At 40.8% G+C, this 25,064-nt stretch overlaps 2 protein-coding genes across 2 annotated transcripts; one reads left to right on the top strand and one right to left on the bottom strand.

Moving 5' to 3' along the window:
- Window positions 1-44: 44 nt before the first annotated feature.
- On the bottom strand, window positions 45-522 carry LOC134202172 (adenylate cyclase, terminal-differentiation specific-like; the record flags this gene model as incomplete). The annotated part of the gene is made up of 2 exons (XM_062677219.1): window positions 510-522; window positions 45-441 (listed from the first exon to the last, which is right to left on the bottom strand). A coding segment is annotated over exon 2 (371 nt), but the record flags the coding sequence as incomplete, so codon positions are not given.
- Window positions 523-1,747: 1,225 nt separating this feature from the next.
- On the top strand, window positions 1,748-19,947 carry LOC134202171 (uncharacterized). Its single transcript, XM_062677218.1, has 4 exons — window positions 1,748-1,762; window positions 12,867-13,501; window positions 19,047-19,623; window positions 19,672-19,947. Exons 1-4 carry the CDS (start codon window positions 1,748-1,750, stop codon window positions 19,945-19,947), a joined length of 1,503 nt encoding a protein of 500 aa, XP_062533202.1.
- Window positions 19,948-25,064: the final 5,117 nt, after the last annotated feature.

Raw genomic sequence — 25,064 nt, 5'->3', positions numbered from 1 at the left:
TCGAAACACCCTCGCACCCGCCACCCTCTCCCAGTCCCACTTACTTGACGACATTAGTAGGCGGAGTCCACTTGTACTCTTCGAACACCTTCATCACCGCTTTGGTCAGCTTCTCCTTATCGTTGGCGCCGAGCTTGTTGTCTTCGATCTCCGACACAACCGCCGCCGTCGCCATAGCAAACAGCACATTTTGATTGCCACCACCACCGTTCTGGGTGCTGTTGCTGCTGGTCAGCTTGTTGTTGTTAGTACTCATACTATTGTTATTGTTATTATTAACACCGCTGCCACTGCTGGACATCTTGGCGACGAGATTCTCCCTCCTCGCGCCCAACCCCTTCATGTCGTCCAAGGTCAGCGAATCCTGCGACGGCGGTGGCTGGTGGTGGAGTGCAGTAGAGGTGGCACTATTCATGTTCTTCCTTCCAAACAACGGACACACTGGTTTCGATTGTAATTTATCAGAACCACAACACAAATGCACACAAACACTTGACACACTGAAATACCTCCGATCGGTCCGGTCCCACTACGCGTCACCCAGATCGAGCGCGAGAACAATCGTCTAGCCCCTCGGCAGCGGCTGACGACGGGCTACTTCTAGAATAGAGGGTCTATAGGAGCCGGCTGACTCGGAATACAAACGGTTTGATTCAGATTGTCGGGAAAATACGCGCGCGCGCACCGCAGCTTGATCCGGGCAGCGTCTCGAACGAAACTGAATGCCACTCATTCGTAGAAACCGCGCGGAGGCGAAGACGACGACGATGGTGTTTGGCATAGGGATTCAAACTAAGCATGAGTGTGCTGGTGCGAGAGTAGGTATGGAAATTTGGGATTGCTTACGATACATATTCGTTCGACTTAGTTAGGATTGCGCTAGAGTCGAGCATGTTTTATGTTGAGTAGGAAAGTGAGACCATCGATATATCATAGCATAAATGGTACGAGTCTAATCGTTTTGATGTTTGATTATGTTTACTGTAATTGAGTTGGGGTCGCAGCGTAGCTTTCTCAATCGTGATTTAAATCGACATTCGCGACATTAAAAAGTGTCGTATGCTAATATTGAACCCTCATACGGCTGATGATTCCTTCAATCTCATAACTAGAGCCCATCGCGCAATAAATTTCAGTATTGAAGAATCAGATATGATATTACATGCGTATACCAAGCATGAACAATATAATATCTAGAACAATGAGCATTTTAATATTATTTAGTTATTACATTTGAATATTTGAAATTTAAGACAAAAATCAAAACATATGTTTATTGTTAGTTATTGGCCTGTAAAAAATGAAAACTTCCCGATATTAAAGCCCGTTAGGGATTCTGGAAGACTTTTGAATTTATTTATTTATTTTATTAGTACATCATCCTCGACCATGCCGCACAGATTGCTTCCTTAATAGCTAAATTATTCTAATTCTCTAATCCTAGCACTAAACACATTTTTGGGCAGAATAAAATCGAACTTGTTACAAACATCGTTGAAAGAACGCAAACACAAATCAAAACAATTATTGCAGCCAAAGTTTGTTCTGTGAAAAGGGATCACAAATAAAGGCGAGTTTCGCAATCTGCGTGAGGGAACATTCCAACGTACGAGCTCCAATAGCTCGGGACAATCCAGATTTTCTGTCAGGAGGACGAAGATAAACAATCTCTGCATTTTTAGGCGCCTGGCGGAAAGCGTTTCCAAGTCGATCAGCTTGCAACGACTTGGATAGCTCGGGAGGTTAAATGGATCGTTCCAAGGTAGCTGTCTTAAAGCAAACCTAATGAAAGTTTTCTGAATTCTTTCGAGTGCCAGCGTATGGACCAGGTAACATGGAGACCAAACTTAGAGGTGTGCGCCGCCGCGCCACGCCGCCGCCGCCGACAGTTTTTGCATCGGCGCGCCGCCGTTACAAAGTTGTCACGCCGCTGATCTATAATTTTCCACGCCGATTCAAATTTTTAGTGGAAACTCCAAAGATTCAGTGCAATATCGATATAATTTCCTGATAGATCTCTGCAACATCACGTTGAAACTCCAGAGAATTTTTCGTGAATATACCAATAATTTCCATGAAAATACCATACAATATCTTGTTGAAATTTTGAAAAGCTCTCCGTAAAAACTAAGCGTGCAAATAGCGAAGGAGTTCCCGTTGAAATTCAAAAAAATCTAATTTAAATTGAATTTTTGAACAGAAAAGAGTCGTTCGGCAGAAAGCCACAAGGCTGAAAGTTGTTAGGCCGAATATGTCGTTTAACCGAAAAGACTATTTGGTAGAAGCCTTCCCGAGCAAACCGATAACCTTTTTTTAATGTTGTTAAATCATCGATTATGTTTACTCAATTTGATATCTTTTTGGTCGTTTTATCGGTTGAAATAACTAAACATAATAGCAGAAATATCTTACTGTGACATTCAATCATTAACTATTCCTGCTGTCGATGAAAGCAAATCGAAAACTAATTTTGATATTGGTTTCCGTAACAAAATAAGTACACAGTTTGATGTCATACCATTCAATTTAATGATCTACAGCAAAATATGTAATCAATCATAATGATTTATACATATTTGAAAACGAATTATGACTCAATTTGATGTCAAAATCAAAATATGTTTTCTATATGATCTCATTATGTTTTCAGACTTCGCTAGGATATCTAGCCTAAAGTTATTTGGCCGAGAATGTCATTTGGTCGAACAGTTCCTTTGGCTAAAAAAATCGTGAATATGTCCTTCGGCCGAAATAGTCGTTTGGTCGAAAAGGACTTTCGGTCGAAAGTGTCATTCGGCTGATATTTGGATATTTTCAAGACAATAACGGGAGAATCTTTTGATTTTCGCCTCAAAATTTTAACGAGAGATTTCCAGTTTTTCCAGAATAGTTATTCGAAAATTATTTTCAGATTTTCGACGGAAACTACTTTCAAGTATCGAGAATTCTTTGGAATTACCAAGAGGAGCTCTTTGGATTTACCAAGGAAAGTTGCTTGGGATTCACATGAGAATCTCTTCAGATTTTTCGCGAGAAGTTGTTCCAAATTTCTACAGAAAAATTTTGGGAAAATCAACGGAATGTTCCTATTGAGTTTCTGTTGAGTATTCTTTGAAATTCACAGAAAATTGTAACTGGTAAAAGAGATGCATTAACGTTGACTTCCCCAATCTAGATTATATAAGACGATTAGTTTTTTTTTATCCTTTATTAGAATGATTTTTTCGCAGGAAGAAGTTCATCACTAAACGGCATAGCCAAACTTAAAACATCGAAAAAAATGCTTGGAATTTTTGAGGATTATTTTTGGATTTCTTCAGAAAATACTTTCTATTTCCGATTAGAAATTCTTGGTAAGTTCCATTGACCGAAAGCGACAAACGGCCGAACTGGCAATTTGGCCGAAAAAGCCGTTTGCCCTACCAGGTTGTCCGGCCGAAAATGATCGTTGGTCAAAAATGCCATTTTACAGAAATAATTTTTTGACAGATTGGGCTATTTGGCCGAAAAAGTCATTTGGTCCGACGGGTAATACAGCCAAATTTCAATGACTGATCCTCGTACTGAACGGGTAATATGGTCAGAAATGGCCATTTGTTTGGCGGAATGGTCTTTTTGTCTATTGACCATTCAACAAAATTCCGTGGCCTCTCTATTTTTAAGTCGGCCTTTAAGGTAGCCTCACACCTCGGGAATTTCGTCTGCGGATTGTTTCCCCATGCATTTTTGCATATGCGATGTTTTAGGGATTCGGACACGGAAAATCAACATCCCGGCCCCATTTAAAATACACGGGGACCAAATTCCGGCGGAAAATTTTTCCGAGGTGTAAGGCAGCCTTTAGGTTAAAAGACATCTAACCAGCTAACATTTAGCAAAATTAAACGTTTCACGGAAACTGTTATCAGGTCAAAACTGGTTTGACCGAAAACGTAGTTCGGCCGAAAGCAATGGCTGTGGCAATGGCAAAAGGAAAATTTTGGCAGACTTGTAAAAAGTTGTTTACCCTATATTTGGCTGAATTTGCCGTTTGGTAAAAAAAATGTCATTCTGTAGAAAGAGCCATTTGGCCCAAAAATGTACTTTCTGCAACCTTCTTTGAAAAGTGTTGTTCGGCTGAATTGATCATTCTACCAAAAAGACGTTTATCCGAATATCAATTCGGTTTTATGGGATTTGGTTAGATGGCTTTTGGTTTAAAGGCCAGCATCAACTTATAAAGTAGAGAGTTAACGAAATTTCGTTCAAGGGTCGTTTGACAATTAGCCTTTTCAACGTAAATGTTATTAGGCCAAATGGATGGATATTTTGGATTAAATTACCCGTTCAGTTATTGACATTTGGCCGTATAACCTGTTGGCCTAAACTATATTTTCGGACAAATATTCCATTCTGCCAAACGACCATTTCGGCCAAACAGCATTTTTGGGCTGATGACCTATTCGGCCAAACGACCTGTTAGGGCAAACGACTATTTGGGCCAAATTACCAGTTCGGCCGTGTGTCGCTTGCGGCCAATGGGATTTTCCAACAATTTCTTATGGACAATACATTAGTCGTTCGATAACTGCAACATGTTTTCGTTTCAGTTAGCCAATGGCGTTCGATAACTGCGACGCATTCAAGACGGCAAACACCTGTCAGAAGTGCACCTGATTGTTCAACGCTATCCAGCTTTCCACGCTCGGTAATGGTAGCTTATTTGTGTGTGAAAATCAATTGGTCACTGTACTGTTTGACACTAGCTGGAGGAAAGCCTACTGGCGTGGGTGAGGGGAAGGGAAAAAAGGCCTTATCGACAGTGAGTTTCCCTCCAGCTAGTGTCAAACATTTCAGCGACCGATTGATTTCTACACTCCGACAAGCCGCCATAACCGAGCGTGGAAAGCTGGATGCAGTTATCATCGACATTGACATCGTTTTGAAGCTCAGCTGTCCGATAACTGCAAAACTGATGTAACTATCGAAATGTTAAAAGCATTGCAGTTAAATTACTTTCAGCCTTAGGAATAACCAGTCCATGCCACGCAGTCAATACACGTTGCAATGGACGAGATATGCAGAGTCAGCGGAATAAGTAATAAAACCAACGCGAGCACGCGGCTCGACCTTTTTTCATCGGTAGCAGCTGCGGCAACATAACGTTCAGTGCATAGGGTAGTTTGTGTTGTAATACAAAGTGTTCGAAGTGTAGTTTTTAAAAATTAATTTACCAAAAGAAATCCTTAACTGGCGCAGCCGGTAGGATACGGTTGTGTGGTGTAGAAAAATAGTACAGTGCGACAGCAGACCCAACGAGGGAAAAAGCAGCAACCGACACCTGTGCTAGCCACGGACCGGCCTACTCTCACCAATGATAATCATAATCATCATCTTGTAAGTAAATACGAATTATCTTTAAAGTTTGTTACATCAAAATTCAGATCATAAAATTCACCTACCAATAATTTCTTCCACAAACACAATATATTACCCTAAAAACCAAAATGCCCGAAACTCGTGCTTACGCCTCCGAAATTGAGCAGCTTCGGGCCACAGTGGCCGAGTTAGAAGCTTTTATACGGAGCAGGCAAGGATTTAAATTTCATACCGTACATAAAATTGCTCACGTCGAAAGGAACCTTGAATTTCCTGGAGACACTGGAGCAAACAAATCTTACATTAACCCTACACATGTAGATAGATTTAGGACTTCCGCAAATCCAGCAATTATCTCTAATAAAAATGGGAAATTTGTGGTTAACAAATTCATTAAAGCCAATCTTTTCCCAGAATGTTTCAAAAAGTGCAATTTAACATACTACGTGTTTAAATTTCACAAATTCTTCGATGGCCTCATCGGCTATGAGAATCTATCTAAAATGGGAACGAAAATTGACACGAAAAGTAATTGTCTCATTATTGCTGACAAAATTTTCCCTATGTCAAAGTATTCACTATCAGCATTGAATTTCAACGCATGTATTGAAAACGTTTGCAGCATAGTCACTACTGCCAATGGTGATTTTTTGGTGGAAGATGAAATTAATCTTACACCAGAAGTAACAGTCAAACCTGGTATGTACCGAGCGCGTGTACATTTATCAACCAAAAATCCTGAAAGGCTTCACATCGTTGAACCTCTGGTAAATGACGGTCTGATAGTGGAGAAGCAGAAGAGTAATTTCAAATTTAATATTCCTTCCGACCACCTGAATAAGGAGGAGAAAGAGCTTCTTATCAGTGTTGTGCTTAATCATTATCAGACGATCATGATTGCGATTTTCATGTGAAAACTTTTCACGTGAAAACAGTAGGCGAGTTGTCGCCGGCGACAACTTTTCAAATTTTGTACTCAAACGATAATAAACACAGAATTTTCATTCAATCATTATTCTTCACTAATTATAGCTAATTGTCAACAGTCCCGTTATACCTTCTATTTGGCGTTATAGTTTCATGCTAGTAAGGAAAAATAGTTTAAAAGGTAACGGTAAATGCTTCAAATCAAGATACGATTTTCAAACGATTCTTAATCGCTGGCGAGTTTTAATCACTTGATAATTTAAAAGTAAAATCGCGGGTGAGTTTGATCATACTCGATTTTTCGAAAATTTGATTTTTCCCAACCCTGCTTCTTATCAAAACCCTCAAACCGTTCAGGGACATTTTCCAGAAGGATAATCAAAAGCTATCCTTCACACACGAAATTAAACATTCTATTAAGACCACTGACGAATCTCCGATTCACCAGAGGGCTTATAAATACCCCTATCATCTCCGCGATCAAGTCAGTAACGAAATTAATAAACTGCTTGATAGTGGAATAATTAGGGAATCATCATCCCAGTGGACATCACCCATTTGGGTAGTCCCTAAGAAGGTCGACAATTCCGGGAAAAGGAAGTATCGGATTGTAATTGACTATAGAAAGTTAAACTCCAGCTGATAAATATCCCATTCCTGAGGTCAGTGAAATACTTGACCGTCTAGGTAAAGCCCAATATTTTAGCGTCATCGACCTTGCTAGCGGTTTTCATCAAATTGAAGTGGATCCCGCTGATATACCCAAAACAGCGTTCAATGTAGACCATGGTAAATACGAATTTGTTCGTATGCCATTTGGGCTAAAGAACGCTCCAGCCACCTTCCAAAGGCTGATGGATTCCGTCTTGAGAAAACATCTAGGAATCCGATGTTTCGTTTATATGGATGATATAATCATCTACTCCCCAAACCTGGAAACTCATCTTCAAGACATTTCAAAAATATTGCAAACATTGAAGGATGCCAACTTGAAGATCCAATGTGATAAGTGTGAATTCCTTAGAAAGGAAGTCGAATTTCTAGGCCATGTGGTAACCACTGAAGGCGTTCGACCCAACCCTCGGAAAGTCGAAGCAGTCAAAACTTGGCCTATTCCCACTACCCCAAAAGAATTAAAATCCTTTCTCGGTACTGTTAGTTATTACCGACGGTTTATGTACCTCGGTTTGCTAACATAGCAAAACCTATGACAGGACAACTAAGGGGTAAGAAAAAGGATATAATTGTCACAAACGAATACAAGATAGCATTTGCACGACTGAAAGAAATAATGACCTCAGATTTGTTGTTGGCTTATCCTAATTTTGAGGAGCCATCTATCTTAACAACTGATGCCTCCAATGTAGCCATTGGAGCAGTGTTATGTCAATTAGTTGATGGAAAGGAAAGACCAATTGCCTACTTATCACGCACTTTATCAAGAGCAGAGGAAAATTACTCTGCAACGTCAAAAGAACTGCTGGCAATCTATTTCGCAACGAAAACTTTTCGGTCGTACTTATACGGTAAACAGTTCATCATATATACGGACCATGAGCCGTTAACAAAGGAGCTAAGACTAACAGACGCTACGGGAAGAGTAACAAGACAACGCGTTTATCTCGAACAATTTGACTTTAAAATTATATACAAAAAAGGTAAACAGAACGTGGTCGCGGATGGACTGTCCAGGATCCCTAGAGCGGAAACCAATAACCAGGAAATGGAGAACGAAATATATTAGGCTGACAAGATTTATGGACCGCATCCAGTGAACAGGTTTAAAAATCAAATGTTTTTTAGAGTAACCGACAACAAACGGAAATTCACATATTTAATTATTAAAATCTTTCCAGATTACACTCCGCATTTCTACCACAGACCAAGCTATGACGAGGCCAGTTTAGTCACATTCCTTAAAGAGCATGTAAACCCGAGTACCACGAATGGCATATTCGCTCCGAAGGAGGTCGCGAAATTATGCTCAAAGATAGCTGACGAACATTTCCGAAAAAAAGTTAAATTTGAATTTTGCAATTCAAAACTACCTCAAACAATTGACAACGGGAGCTAGAAGAATTTATTACATGAAGTCATGACTACAGTCATCGGAGCTGCAAAATTGTATTCGACGAAATAAGTAAATCCGTTTTCTTCCCTGGACTGTACAAACAACTAAACGAATTTACAAAGAACTGTGAGGACTGTAGACTTGCAAAATACGAATGACATCCTTTCAAAATCCCCACAACAAGACGTATAAATGACAGACGTTTAGATACAGTTTATATGGACGTCTTCACTAAAGCGACAGAGAAATTGTTGACAATAGTAGACGCATTTTCCAAATTTGCACAACTATACAAGATAGACAACGAACGAACAGAAACTATTATCGAAGTCCTAACCCGATACTTTCTCACATTTGGAATCCCAAAGCAAATAATTTGCGATCAAGCTACAAGTTTCCGTAGCCCTGCCATGATTAAATTTCTGGAAGATTTAAATATATTTCCACATTTTGCTAGTTGCAGTAACAGCAACGGAATAGTCGAAAGGTTCCACAGCACAATAATCGAGATGTACCAAGCTAATCAGGAGAAAACAAGAGATAGAAATTTATATGACGGATTAAAATTAGTAGTTGCACTATACAATGACACCAAACATTCTGTTACTAAGTTTGCACCTAGAGAACTAGTTTACGGCACTTCCAATTCCTTAAACAAAATCAAAATTACGTCTGATATTACAAACAAATTTCAAACAGCTCTTGATAACATTGAACTGCATGTTAATTCTCATAATTCCAAAATTCCTTGTCTAGACGAGGAAGAGTGTGTGTGTGTGTGAGTCATCCTCTACCCCTCACCCGGCTGGGGGTGTTGGTCAAGTAGTACTACGAATAATTTGATCAGATCTCATGCTCCGTAATGGTGCCCTTTTTGTTACGAAGACTAGTACTACAAAAAGGATTCACTTCTGAAGCAAGGCAAGTTTCTTAAGTGAGTGTAGGGAATGGGATGTACTAGTTGTTCATAACAGGTACAGCAAAACTTCACAAGGACGCCCTTATTCGTACTAGCTACTCAGGGAATAGAAGGTCGAGAAGAGCCACCGTTGCTAGCTAAAGCTTGAACCGGATATCTGGGACTCCCACAATATCCTCGGCAATGACCAGCAAACGTTACCCTGTACGTATTTAGTTGAATATTTTATGAATTCGTAGTTTGGTGAAGCATTGAGAGATAAAAAGATTAAATAATTGGAACGTGCTCACCAATTTAGTTCATCCAGAGTTCTGCATCCTTCTTTGTTTCCAATGAAGACGTGATCGCAATGCCGACCTATGGCCGATTCGAAGGCTGCGTTTGTTCACGTGGAAGTTCCTTTTAGTATCATGGCTGCTGACTCTTTGAAATTGTATCAAGTGCGTTCATAGTATTGAGTCCTTATCTTGAATTGCTCGAGAGTTCAAGTATTGTAAAATAAAAGTAATGAATTCTGAAAAGATGAGATTAAAAGAAGGAAAGCAGTATCAAACAAATTAACATTTTTCATAACAACTAATTTTCTTACTTTCCATTTTCTACGTTTTCAAGAAAATTAAACGACATCAGATGCTGATTGTTGTTTATTTCTGTATTTTTTTTAAGAAACATATTTCGGCAATATATGAATCTCTATTGCAGTCAGCTGAAACGATCGTTATTCATCAATTTTGTATGCTTTATTTATCTTTTTAATAACAGTTAAAGCAATTTGCACAAACCACTTAGTGCATATATTTGAATTACTAAGAATATTAATGTAATTTATTTTTATTTTCATTTTATATTGGTTGAGTACAAAAATTTGAGATATTTTTTAAGATAAATGAAGCTATGTATTAGAAAATTACCTAGGTAGAAAAAAATAAAAACAATTTCTTGCGTGATTTTTGAAAACGTCGTAAGGCCAAAAGTAAGGCTCTCTTTGTTTACTTTCTCTTTGAATTACGAAGCCATACTAATCGGACATTGTATTTTTAAACAGAGATCTGAAGAAAAAAAGCTTTGTTCAGCGTGTTTTGGTGGAAATATTGCAATAAATGCAAAACTAGCTCAGATATTATTGAAAGAGAGTATTTCAAAAGTCATGCTAATCAAATTTTGATCACTTATTCGAATCAACGAATTCAAACAATCAAAATTGGTGAAGTAAGAAAGCATGAGGAGTACAATTTCATGTTCTTTGTAGTCTGTAGAACTTCTAAAACAATAAATAAAACTATAGTATTTAATTAAATCAAGTCACCGATGATAAAGATAAAAGGATATTATAAAGTGCCAATACAATTCTATTTGTCACAGAGTAATTTGACGGGATTTCATTCCGTGGAATGGATGAGCATTTAGTAATAGCAACAATATTTCACTTTTTGGTGAAAACTCTCGTGAAAACTAGCCATTCTTAGTGCGTTCTGTAGAAACAAATTAAAGCTGTGGCTATTTAAGGTATAGCCTGATATTTAAAAAAAAATGTTTCTAATATAAGGTGATAAATAAATAAAATTATACTCAATAATTTCCAATCAAAAGATGTCTATAGTTGTGAATTTGTCTAGACGAGGAAGAGTATAAAGAAATTCAAAAGAAAACTTTGTAAGGTACACCGGGGCAAGTTGAAACGGTTTTTTCAAAGCTGAACTTTGAAGTGCTATAAAAAAAATCGCTTTTTAATAAATTTTGAATCCGTTTGCGGTGTTTGCTAGTTCGGGCCAAAGATTATACATAAAAATTATGCAACCTCACCAAATGTTTTTATAAATATTTTATATATTGAAATTACTTTTTTATATGCATCGTTTCAACTTGCCCCGCGTATCGGGGCAAGTTGAAACAGTGCGCTACATACAGAGACAAGCTATTTTCTCCGTATTAAAATCACAATATATGCACTCAGTGAGACTCAAGATGCACGAGGTTGTAAAGGTGACTAAATTCGCATAAGAGTCCCATGTAATTTTTAGATGATTTTGATTTTCTTTCTAGAAACTAGCCTAAAATTGCCTCCTGTTTAAGAAAAACTGATAACATAGTAGGCTTTGTTCTAAAAATTTTTAAACCAAGTCCCAAATTGTGTCGCCTCATCTTGATATTTACTCGCATAAAAGTCACATTCCAGATATTGATATTCTTTTATTCACAAAATAAACTTTAATATGATCCATTCAATTGTCTCATATCAATATATACCGTGGGACATCGAAATCCGTACTCTAGACTAGACTATAGAAATCGAATGCAAATGAAACGTTTGTCATTGACAAGGGAACATGAAGGCTTCTACTTTTAAAGTGTTTCACATTTACACATAAAAACTACGAAAAACATGAGAATATTATGAATTAAATCAACTACTCCTGAATCGAAATCCGTCCACCGCGCACGAATTTTGAATCAAAGTTTAAAAATAGCTGTACGGATTATGAGTACAGCTATTTTTAAACTAAATATTTAAATTGAAGCAGACTGATTAAACAAACTACACCCAGGTTTTTTTTACACGGTTTGGTTTTGGTCGTTTAAGACCTTCAGGGTCAATGAAGCAATGAGTTAACCCCACCAAAAAATTCAGAAGAAATCAAAGAAAATTCAGGGGTATTTGAATAGCTGTAAAAGTTCAGGTTAACCGAGAAATTAATGCATTCCAACCGCGTAAAAAAAACCTGAGTGTACCATTGTAAATACGCACCTTGAAAAGCGATCCCTTCGATTTGTAGTCCACTTATCCTATGTAATGATTCGCAATTAGCAATTAGAAAACAGTTACCTCTGGTGCAATTATGCTCTACCCGTAGAACAATGGCGGCAGAAACTCCGCGTTTGGTGGATGGCGACTTGTTTTTGATTTTTTGTTGTTTTAATTTCAAAGCCTACTTGCCCTAAAAGCTTACTATCAAGTATCTGAATTTTAGAAAAAAAATGCGAGAGAGACGTTTTGAATCGTTGTTTCAACTTGCCCCGCACCACACATTTCTATTTGCCCCGATGGGTTTAAATTGCGGAGCAATTTCAAACGACCGAAATACAGAAATTAAAACGGATCTCCCATCGATTTTTCATAATCATTATGTTTGTTCAACATTGAATGATTACCTACCGTGAAAACTTGAGGAAAGCACTCTTCCAAACATCATTTTGAGACCTGTTTTATTGGTACGTCAAAAAGTTGGTTAATATTTTGCAAAGGGCGAAAAATAAACATAGGCAGGGATTGCGTTTTTGTAGCTGCAATCTTCCGGGAATGGCAGTCAGAAGGTGCGTTAAGGGGAATAGTTTGTTGTAAAAAATAATCATCGCATTGGGTCATTGCCTATCCAAATTACAGCTTCCGTTTCAACTTACCCCGCATTTCAACTTGCCCTGGTGTGCCTTACCTCGCTAAATGTAAAGCGAAACCATCATTATCTAGCCATCGTTACAGAGTAGCAGAAGTAGTAGATCAGACATCTTAAACAATAACAGATAGAAACAACATCAAAACGCACAAAAAATATTTGAAAAAAATTTTGTAATGAAAACAATCTTTGTTTGCAGACTGTTCTTGCTGACATCAGAGGACAAGCAGACATTTACATACATGACGTGAGGCAAAACCCTATCATCATAATCCCTATAGGAAACGCTAAAATATGTAATAGTTATCTGAGGATCATACACCCAATTGAACTAGAGCCTATAGAACAAGTCATCAATGAACTATCATCAAAAGCACAGGAAAAAATTATTTACGATAGACTTCTGAATCCAATTATAAAAACAAAGATTGAAAAATTGTCATTAACATTTAAGAAAATCAGAACATCCGAAAGGCGAGTTAAAAGATGGGATACCTTAGGAAAAGGCTGGAAGTACATATCAGGCAGCCCAGACGCTGACGACATAAGACGAGTTAACGCGACTATAAACACAATTATTAATCAGGAGAACAATCAAATGAAAATCAATTCAGGACTTGATACAAGGATTAGGATCATTATGTATGTTATAAATGCACTCATTTCAAAGAACAACAATCTATCATCAGAGTTAAGCGAAGGGTTTTCATTTGTGAATCTATTATTCAACATCGACGAGCTGACTCAACAGATCGAGACAATTGGGGAAGCCATAACCTTGGCTCGATGGAACATTCCTAGCAGTCGCCTGATTAGCCTTACTGAATTAACCCTCTAAGACCCGGGACGAACGGATTTTTTTCAAATGGCTCGCATTCAGCACCTGATCGTCGGAATTCCTCGCGGTTTCGTTTGTGCTCAATGGGAATAGCTATATTTTTGCTCTGATACATATTCAAATAAAACATTTTGTTCAGGTCCGAGTTATTGCTAAAAATAAGTGTGCGCGGGGTGTTTTTTCTTTAATTCAAACATCTCTTCAATATTCTGGACGTGTTCATGTCTAAAATTTATCAAATTAACCATCAAACCAAACAAAATATATGTGTAAAGATTTTTAGTCGATTCCGATGTTTTCACCATTTGAGTAGGGCAGGATTGACTGAATTCAGGGCCGCATTCAGGGGTTACAATGGTAGAGTATGTGCTAAAAATTCAATTACAATGAAATTTGCATGAGCATGCGGCTGCACAAATTTAAAAATCAGGAGTTTTAAATATTTAATTTTCAATTGAAATTCTTATCAGGGCCGGATTTAGGGGTCGAAATGGGGGTGACCAGGGGCCATATCACCAATTGCAATGAAACTGGGCATGCGACTGCTCAAACTTCATGAAAACACATCAGGAGCTCAAAGATTTCTGTTTGAATTTGAAATTGACCTTCTGTAATTTTGACCAGGGCCGGCTTGAGGGGTCCAAATGGGGAGAGCAAGGGCCATATCACCAAAAGCAATGGAACTGGGCATGCGACTGCTCAAACACCATGGAAACACATCAGGAGCTCAAAGAAATCTGTTTCAAATGGAAATTGATCTTCTGAAATTTCAACCAGGGCCGGATTTAGGAGTGAAAAGTGGTGAAAAGGGCTATATCACCAAAAGCAATGAAACAGGGCATGCGACTGCTCAAACTTCATGAAAACACATCAGGTGCTCAAAGAACTCTGTTTGAATTTGAAATTGACCTTCTGAAATTTTGACCAGGGCCGGATTCAGGGGTCTAAATGGGGAGAGCAAGGGCCATATCACCAATTGCAATGAAACTGGGCATGCGACTGCTCAAACTTCATGAAAACACATCAGGAGCACAAAGAACTCTGTTTGAATTTGAAATTGACCTTCTGTAATTTTGACCAGGGCCGGCTTCATGGGTCCAAATGGGGAGGGCAAGGGCCATATCACCAAAAGCAATGAAACTGGGCATGCGACTGCTCAAACACCATGGAAACACATCAGCATCTCAAAGAACTCTGTTTGAATTTGAAATTGACTTTCTGAAATTTCAACCAGGGCCGGATTCAGGGGTGAAAATATGGAGAGCGGGCTGCTCAAACATCATGAAAACACATCAGGAGCTCAAAGTATTCTGATTGAACTTGAAACTGCTCTGATACAAATTTCAGGAATTTCTCCGGAAAATACTCCAGGAATTCCTCTAGAAGTTCCTCCGGGAATTCCTCCAAAAGTTCCTCCAGGAATTTCTCCGGAAGTTCCTCCAGGAATTCCTCCGGAAGTTCTTCCAAGAATTCCTCCGGAAGTTCCTCCAGGAATTTCTCTGGAAGTTCCTCCAGGAATTCCTCCGGAAGTTCCTTCAGGAATTCCTCAGGAAGTTCCTCCAGCAATTCCTCCGGAAGTTCTTTCAGGAAATCCTCCGGAAAATCCTCCAAGAATTTCTGCCGAAGTTTCTCCAGGAATTCCATTTGAAGTTCCTCCAGGAATTCCATCGGAAGTTCCTTCAGGAATTCCTTCGGAAGTTCCTTCAGGAATTCCTTCGGAAGTTCCTTCAGGAATTCTCTCGGAAATTCCTCCAGGAATTTCTTCGGAAGTTCTTTCAAGAATTTTTCCAGAAGGTGCTCCAGGAAGTTCCACCAGGAATTCCTTCGGAAGTTCCACCAGGAATTCCTTCGGAAGTTCCACCAGGAATTCCTTCGGAAGTTTCTCCTGGAATTCCTCCAGAAGTTCATGCAGGAATTTCTGCAGAAGTTACTTCACGAATTCAGGAATTCTTTCGGAACTTTCAGAGATCCTCCAGGAATTTTTGACTTCCGAAGGAATTCCTGGTGGAACTTCCGAAGGAATTCCTGGTGGAACTTCCGAAGGAATTCCTGGTGGAACTTCCGAAGGAATTCCTGGTGGAACGACCGAAGAAATTCCTGGAGGAACTTCCGAAGAAAATCCTGGAGGAACTTCCGAAGGAATTCCTGGTGGAACTTCCGAAGGAATTCCTGGTGGAACTTCCGAAGGAATTCCTGGTGGAACTTCCGAAGGAATTCCTTGTGGAACTTCCGAAGGAATTCCTGGAGCAACTTCCGGAGGAATTCCTGGAGGAACTTCCGGAGGAATTCCTGGAGGAACTTCCGGAGGAATTCCTGGTGGAACGACCGAAGAAATTCCTGGAGGAACTTCCGAAGAAAATCCTGGAGGAACTTCCGAAGGAATTCCTGGTGGAACTTCCGAAGGAATTCCTGGTGGAATTTCCGAAGGAATTCCTGGTGGAACTTCCGAAGGAATTCCTGGTGGAACTTCCGAAGGAATTCCTGGTGGAACTTCCGAAGGAATTCCTGGTGGAACTTCCGAAGGAATTCCTGGTGGAACTTCCGAAGGAATTCCTGGAGCAACTTCCGAAGGAATTCCTGGAGCAACTTCCGGAGGAATTCCTGGAGGAACTTCCGGAGGAATTCCTGGAGGAACTTCCGGAGGAATTCCTGGAGGAACTTCCGGAGGAATTCCTGGAGGAACTTCCGGAGGAATTCCTGGAGGAACTTCCGGAGGAATTCCTGGAGGAACTTCCGGAGGAATTCCTGGAGGAACTTCCGGAGGAATTCCTGGAGGAACTTCCGGAGGAATTCCTGGAGGAACTTCCGGAGGAATTCCTGGAGGAACTTCCGGAGGAATTCCTGGAGGAACTTCCGGAGGAATTCCTGGAGGAACTTCCGGAGGAATTCCTGGAGGAACTTCCGGAGGAATTCCTGGAGGAACTTCCGGAGGAATTCCTGGAGGAACTTCCGGAGGAATTCCTGGAGGAACTTCCGGAGGAATTCCTGGAGGAACTTCCGGAGGAATTCCTGGAGGAACTTCCGGAGGAATTCCTGGAGGAACTTCCGGAGGAATTCCTGGAGGAACTTCCGGAGGAATTCCTGGAGGAACTTCCGGAGGAATTCCTGGAGGAACTTTCGGAAGTATTTATGGAGGAACTTCCGGAGGAATTTATGGAGGAACTTCCGGAGGAATTCCGGGAGAAACTTCCGAAGGAATTCCTGAAGGAACTTCCGGGAAATTCCTGGAGGAACTTAGAGAGAAATTCTTGTAGGAACATCCGGATGAATTTCTGGAGGAACTTCGGGAAGAATTCATGGCGGAACTTCCCGAGGGATTTATGGAGGAACTTCCGGAAGAATTCATGGAGGAACTTCCGGAGGAATTCCTGGAGGAACTTCCGTAGGGTTTCCTGGAGGAACTTCCGAAGGAATTCCTGGAGAAACATCTATAGGATTTCCTGGAGGAACTTCCGAATGAATTCCTGGAGGAATTTCCGAATGAATTGCTGGAGGAATTTCCGAAGGAATTCCTGAAGGAACTTCCGGAGGAATTCCCGGAGGAACTTCTATAAGATTTCCTGGAGGAACTTCCGAATGAATTCCTGGAGGAATTTCCGAATGAATTCCTGGAGGGATTTCCGAAGGAATTTCTGAAGGAACTTCCGGAGGAACTTCGGCAGAAATTCTTGGAGGATTTTCCGGAGGATTTCCTGGAAGAACTTCCGGAGGAATTCCTGGAGGAACTTCCGGAGGAATTCCTGGAGGAACTTCCGGAGGAATTCCTGGAGGAACTTCCGGAGGAATTCCAAGAGGAACTTCCGGAGGAATTCCTGGAGGAACTTTCGGATGAATTCCTGGAGGAACTTCCGGAGGATTTCCTGGAGGAACTTCCGGAGAAATTCCTGGAGGAACTTCCGGGGAAATTCCTGGAGGAACTTCCGGAGAAATTCCTGGAGGAACTTTTGGAGGAATTCCCGGAGGAACTTCTGGACGAATTCCTGGAGTATTTTCAGGAGAAATTCCTGAAATTTGTATTAGAGCAGTTTCAAGTTCAATCAGAATACTTTGAGCTCCTGATGTGTTTTCATGATGTTTAAGCAGCCCGCTCTCCATATTTTCACCCCTGAATCCGGCCCTGGTTGAAATTTCAGAAGATCAATTTCAAATTCAAACAGTTCTTTGAGATCCTGACGTGTTTTCATGAAGTTTGAGCAGTCGCATGCCCACTGCCCAGTTTTATTTCTATTGGTGATATGGCCTTTGCTCTCCCCATTTGGACCCCTGAAGCCGGTCCTGGTCAAAATTTCGGAAAGACAATTTGAAGTTCGAGCAGAATTCTTTGAGCTCCTGATGTGTTTTCATGAAGTTTGAGCAGTCGCATGCCCTGTTTCATTGCAATTGGTGATATGGCCCCTGCCTTCCCCATTTGGACCCCTGAAGCCGGCCCTGGTCAAAATTTCAGAAGGTCAATTTCAAATTCAAACAGAGTTCTTTGTGCTCCTGATGTGTTTTCATGAAGTTTGAGCAGTCGCATGCCCAGTTTCATTGCAATTGGTGATATGGCCCTTGCTCTCCCCATTTAGACCCCTGAATCCGGCCCTGGTCAAAATTTCAGAAGGTCAATTTCAAATTCAAACAGAGTTCTTTGAGCACCTGATGTGTTTTCATGAAGTTTGAGCAGTCGCATGCCCTGTTTCATTGCTTTTGGTGATATAGCCCTTTTCACCACTTTTCACTCCTAAATCCGGCCCTGGTTGAAATTTCAGAAGATCAATTTCCATTTGAAACAGATTTCTTTGAGCTCCTGATGTGTTTCCATGGTGTTTGAGCAGTCGCATGCCCAGTTCCATTGCTTTTGGTGATATGGCCCTTGCTCTCCCCATTTGGACCCCTCAAGCCGGCCCTGGTCAAAATTACAGAAGGTCAATTTCAAATTCAAACAGAAATCTTTGAGCACCTGATGTGTTTTCATGAAGTTTGAGCAGTCGCATGCCCAGTTTCATTGCAATTGGTGATTTGGCCCCTGGTCACCCCCATTTCGACCCCTAAATCCGGCCCTGATAAGAATTTCAGAAAGTCAATTTCAATTGAAAATTAAATATTTAAAACTCCTGATTTTCAAATTTGTGCAGCCGCATGCTCATGCAAATTTCATTGTAATTGAATTTTAGCCCATACTCTACCATTGTAACCCCTGAATGCGGCCCTGAATTCAGTCAATCCTGCCCTACTCAAATGGTGAAAACATCGGAATCGACTAAAAATCTTTACAAATATCTTTTTGGGTTGGTTTGATGGGTGATTTGATAAATTTTGGGCATGAACACGTCCAGAATATTGAAGAGATGTTTGAATTATAGAAAAAACACCCCCGCGCACACTTATTTTTAGCAATAACTCGGACCTGAACAAAAATTTTTATTTGAATATGTATCAGAGCAAAAATATAGCTATTCCCATTGAGCACAAACGAAACCGCGAGGAATTCCGACGATCAGGTGCTGAATGCGAGCCATTTGAAAAAAATCCGTTCGTCCCGGGTCTTAGAGGGTTAACTGCAGCCCGGGACTTCCTTAGAACTCAAGGACTTGATGTAGCCACTGCAGAAAGCGTATTAGAGATTGCGAGGGCATACATAATAACTACCAAAGGATCCATCAAGTATGTATTGAGAGTTCCCAAGCTTTCAAATGAAATCTATACTCTTTACCAAATCGAACCTGTCATATCGAATGGGACCAGAATTCAAATGAACAGTCATTACTATTTGAACGGAACTACTTCCTTCTCTACAAGGTCAATGTGTGAGCAAAGGGTAGAACAGTTTATTTGCCACTCTTCACAGCTCGAACCACCACCAAAATGTATCCAGAAACTGATGAGTGGATCATCGGCAAATTGCCCTGTAGAAAAGGTTTACGGACGCAATATTATCAAGAGAATCAACGATGCCACTATTATTATCAACGAAGCGAGTATCGTCTTGAAATCTAGCTGCAGTATGCATAACAGCAAGCTCGAAGGATCTTTTCTTATCCAGTTCTCGAACTGCGCAATCAACCTAGGCGGAGATCAGTTTACAAACATCAATATGGAAATTCCCGGCAAGACCTTCATCCCAACTACTGGTCTAAAGGTAAATGTTACTAATATAATAGACCGTATTCCTATGGAATACTTACAGGAACTCCACATGGTGAATCGGGACCACATTCAACATCTGAATCTTACAAACGAAAGTATTCACACCAAGATTCGTATACTCCACTGGATATCCTTCGGTTCTATATCAGTTACGACCCTCGCAGCAATTGGAATTACGCTAGGCTATATAGTTAAAACGTTAGTTACCAGGAAGACAACAATCACTATTCAACATGGCTATCAGGAGACAACCCAGGAGACGGGAAAGAATTCGTTGAAAACTGCCACGTACCATGTAGACCATCTTATTCCATAAGTAGAACCAGAAACACCCGAAAGTCGAGGACGACTTTCAAACCAAGAGGGAAGCCGTTAGGAATAACCAGTCCATGCCACGCAGTCAATACACGTTGCAATGGACGAGATATGCAGAGTCAGCGGAATAAGTAATAAAACCAACGCGAGCACGCGGCTCGACCTTTTTTCATCGGTAGCAGCTGCGGCAACATAACGTTCAGTGCATAGGGTAGTTTGTGTTGTAATACAAAGTGTTCGAAGTGTAGTTATTAAAAAAATCATTTTACCAAAAGAAATCCTTAACTCAGCTATCGAACGTCTAATGTACTAAGAATTTCCCGTAGAAACCCAATAATTTTAGAACAATTTTTCATGGAGACATTTTGAACAATCCTCCGCGGAAATTCTAAAGAAGTTTCCGTCAAACTTACGGACAATTTCTCGTGAACATTCCAGAGATTTTTTTCTTGGAAGTCTCTTTTATTCTAGACTGTCTTTATTATTCTAGACTGAGAAAGCCAACGGTTAAACACCCATTCTACCAACCGCACTCTCCTACAATTATCAAGAATTTTCTGTGAAAATTTCGAAGAATACTCAACAGAAATTCAACAGGAACTTTTCGTAAATTTCTGAAGTTTTTCCTGTAGAAGTTAAGAACATTTTTTTGTGAAAATTCTGAAGTTTCTCATGCAAATTGCGACGATTTTTCTGCTGAAATTCCAATCAATTTTATTTGGGAATTACAAAGACCTTCTCTTGGTAATTTCAAAGATTGCTCGAAAATATTTTCCAAATTATGGAAAAACTTATAGATTTTTCTGGAGAAGTTCATTAGATTTTTCATGCGAAATTCAAAAGATTTTTCTTTTAATGTCTTGAAAATATCCCGAAAAAATGCAAAAAAAAAATCTTAGAAAAACATAATGAAAAAATCGCCACGCCGATTCACGCCGCCGCCGGCTAAAATGGTTTTCGAAAACGCCGCCGCCGCCTACCAAAATTTTGACAAACGCCGGCGCCAACGAATATCGGACCGGTGCACACCTCTAACCAAACTGATGAAGCGTATTTTAAAATAATCCGGACCAATGAGCAGAACAGTGTTTTTATACAGTAAACATCGGCAGCATGACGACGGATAAATCCCAGCACAGTGTATGCCTTAGATATTATGATGCTGATGTGTTCGTTAAATCTCAACTTCGCACCGATGGTAACTCCTAGGTCACAAATAGAGCTGACGCGTTCCAATGAAATAATGCTGCATGATACCGTTGGCGGAACGTGTGAAAGTTATGGCCTTGCATTTTTTACTGTTTACGCGCATGCCGTTGTCGCCACACCAAACAAGCAAACGATTAATGTCGTCCTGAATAACAGCACAATCAGCACGAGATGCAATTACGCGGAAAAACTTCAGGTCGTCAGCATATGAAATCTTGCTTGATGAAATCACTAAACCGAGGTCGTTAACGTAGATGACAAATATTAGAGGACCGAGGACGCTGCCTTGAGGTACTCCAGATGTCATTGAAAAGATATTGGAGCGCCTGCAGTTCACCGTCACAAAAGCCTTGTGACCAGATAGGTAAGAGTGCAGCCATTCTGTGATCCACGCTGGGAATCCTATGTGATTCAGTTTGTCGATAATAATATCATGGGGTACAGTGTCGAAGGCTTTTGCAAAATCGACATATATGGAATCAACTTGTCGCTTGGCTTGTTGTTGTTGAGCGGTTTTTCATAAATCCATGCTGGCAGCTCGAGATAATCGGTGCAGCGGCTCTATACAATCTTGCGTGGATCAGCTTTTGAAAAACCTTGCTTAAACAGCAGTGGATGGATATTTCCCGATAGTTAGTGACGCAATTTCGCCTTCCAGATTTAAGGATCGGGGCTATGGACGCGGTTTTCCAAGCTAATGAAAACACGCTGTCTTGGAGCGAGCGGTTGAATACTGCAGCAATTGGGGTTGCTAACATGGCGGCGCAATTCTTAAAAATGCAGGAGGAAGATGGTCTGTTCCTGGACCTTTAGATGTGTCAAGATCATCCAGAGCTGTTCGAATCTCATCAGGAGAAAACTGAAAGCATGGTAAGCTGATGTTGTAGGAAGGTATTTGACCAAAACAATTCTGGCGACGGACAGGAGATGCTCTACAGAAAACACTTTCGAAGTAGGCAGCAAAAAGGTTAGCTGCTTCATTGCTTGTTCCTGAAGTAGTTCCATTAAATTTCACCAAACTGGGGATACCGTTGTCATTCTTCCTCTTTTTGATGTAGTTCCAGAAACGGGAAGGATTCTCTTTCACAGAAGCTTGAACGTTGTGCACATAGTTTTCGTGGGCAGCAGAAAGAATTGCTTTATATTCCAGCTCAAAATCATCTGTCCCTGTCAGAAACGTTCTTTGTTACGAAGTATCGGCTACGCAGCTTGCGGATATTGTTGTGAAGGTTACGTTGCTCAGGAGTCCACCAAGGTTGATTAAAATCAGACTTTGAGGCACGCTTCTTCCGAGGAACGTGTGTGTTGATAACTTCAAAGAGAAGTTCGTAGAGGGCCGATAGCATTCCGTCCACTGCATGCCGAGTAGTCATATATAAAACAGTCTACGTCGTCAGGTAATGTTGGCATGACATTCTCGTCAAGAAGTACGATGATTGGTTTATGGTGGATATCAATAGGCAGTAGCGGAGACGTTGGCTCAATTATATCAACGATCTCAGGGAGAGTTGTGAATATCAGATCGAGAAGTCTTCCATTTATGTTTACAACATGGTTAATTTGCCTCAAGTCATTGGTAAACATTACTTCCGTGAAGTTCAACTCAGTGTCAGTGGAAACGTTGGAAGGGACGAACCCGTTGATATCAACATTGAAATTCCAGCGCAAAGATGGAAGGTTATAGTCACCAATCGATAGAACTATATCAGACTCAGAGGAATTGTCTGCTATGCTTTCGCATGAACAACGTATAACTACGTATACACAGCAATAACGAAAAACGAACGAGGCTTTGACTTAATGTGGACTGCGATTTGTTCAAGTTCAACCGAGTTGGCTAACGATACACATTCACTTTCCAGTGAATTTCTGACTGCGACTAAAACGCCACCACCTCGTGAATGATGACTAGTTAAATCGTTGCGATCACAACGGAAAAAAATGTAATTGGAAGAAATTTCGGTACTTTTGATATCTGATCGTAGCCACGTTTCCGTGAAAACGAGCACGTCATAGTCACAGCTGGATAACGCCAAACGAAGCTGACTGATTTTTGTGCGCAACCCTCTCACGTTCTGGTAGTAAACAGATATCATGTGGTTTGAGGAATGCCGAGCGCTGGTAGGTGTAACTGGCAGAGGCGGTGAATCGTGGTTTGGTGGCCTGCTGGCTGAGACGATATACGGAGCGGCCTGAAGTTCACCAATCACACTGCGGCTGGAATCACGTGAGATGTCAGGCAGTGAGCCGATCCTACTAGGAGTGTACTTGCCTGAAGATGGTTGCCGGAAGACCCTCTCTCCTGATTCATACACAGGACCGGGACGACTGTTGAACGTAGACTGGAACGGCTCGACTGTGATGAGCGGATAAGGGTCTTCCTCACGGCCAGCGGCAAGTGTGCGTCCCGGTGTTCGATTGCGGGCTCCAACGGCTTGCGACTCTGCACTCAATCTGCAGCTGGAATCAGGGGAGGCATCAGGAAGAGATCTGTTTGAGCTGAACAAGTACTTGCCTGAGGATGGTTGGCGGAAGACCCTCTCTCCTGATTCATACACAGGGACGGCTGATGAGCGTAGACTGGAACGGCTCGACTGTGATGAGCGGATAAGGGTCTTCCTCGCGGCTAGCGGCAAGTGTGCGTCCCGGTGTCCATTTGCCTTTGTCAGCTCGTGATCGTTGTAAAGCATGGCAAAGTCAGCCGTCAAGTTAACAGTTTCAACTGATTGCTATGTTGAAAAATCTATGCGTTGGCGAGCAGACTTGAGACGCTTGACAAAGATGGGACAGTCGATACTCCAGGAAGAGTGACACACGTCAATTAGTTCGTCGTATGGTGAGCTGCGACTAGTATTCAGCAGGTGACAATTGATACATTTTTCGAAATTAGAACCATTAACTTGAAGGCCCGCAGCACGTTTCGGACAGCATGCGGGTTTTTTTTTTGCAATGAACAGCTTTGTGTCCGTACTCGGAACAATTGAAGCAACGCATGACATCAGTTGCTTCGATCACTCTACAGCGTTCCCAACCAATGTTCACTCGTTGCCTGTTGATGAGATCTTCAAATCCACGGGCATCGGTCTCTAATGTAGCTGACCTGGATCGCGCGTCATTTTTGCTCATTCGGATTAGTTTTAGATCATGGTTATCCATTCCGTGGTTCTGTTTTTTAAGTTTCGGGATTAGCTCGTCCGCATTCATATCCTTACAAAAACCGATTATTATGATTCTTGGTCTTAACGGCTTTTGTATTTCAACGTCGTACTTTGTCTTGAAAACTTCAGATGCAGCGCTGGCTAGCTTCAACGCGTGTTCCCTCGACTCACACCGCACAGAAACTTCACCATGATCCCTCAAACGTACGTCCTTCACTGAATGTTCCACTGGATCGAGTTTCGAGCAGATATCAGCCTTTGTAGATACTGCGGGCTGTTCCTTTTTTGGCTTGAAAAGAACCGTTTGCTCTATTTTCATGACTGTGTTAGACTTGCGTTGCGGTGTGACAGCAGCCGGAAGTTCAGCAGGCGGTCGAAGGAGAACTGGTGTCCTGTCTGTGTTGGGATTTTTTTTTCAATTTTGCGTCGCAGCTAATGCACAACAAAAACACAGGCTAAAGATGATTTCTGAGCTGAACTGATTTCATCTGAACTGCGCTACATAATCACTCGATATTTATTGACGTTAGACGCGGATAACGTTCACATGACACTAAAACGGGGTTTGGTAAAAAAAACGAACTGATTTACACACGTTAAACATTAAATTTATGCAGACTCATGGAGTGATAACACAATCACACACCATCACACGATATTGATTATGATTGGCATTGGCAATTATTTGTCATCTTTGATAATATCCAACATTAATTTGTTTGTGGCATGATTGGTGATAAACAACTGCTAC

This window comes from Armigeres subalbatus, unplaced genomic scaffold, assembly GCF_024139115.2.
Source record: "Armigeres subalbatus isolate Guangzhou_Male unplaced genomic scaffold, GZ_Asu_2 Contig1072, whole genome shotgun sequence".
Lineage (NCBI taxonomy): Eukaryota > Metazoa > Arthropoda > Insecta > Diptera > Culicidae > Armigeres > Armigeres subalbatus.
This window is presented reverse-complemented; position numbering and strand designations above follow the sequence as displayed.

Excerpts from the sequence above, each read along its gene's own strand:
- LOC134202171 (XM_062677218.1), top strand. Across the intron at positions 13,502-19,046 it reads AGCCTTACTGAATTAACCCT|AGCCCGGGACTTCCTTAGAA; the intron begins CTAAGACCCGGG and ends AGGGTTAACTGC. Across the intron at positions 19,624-19,671 it reads TCCCAACTACTGGTCTAAAG|GAACTCCACATGGTGAATCG; the intron begins GTAAATGTTACT and ends GAATACTTACAG.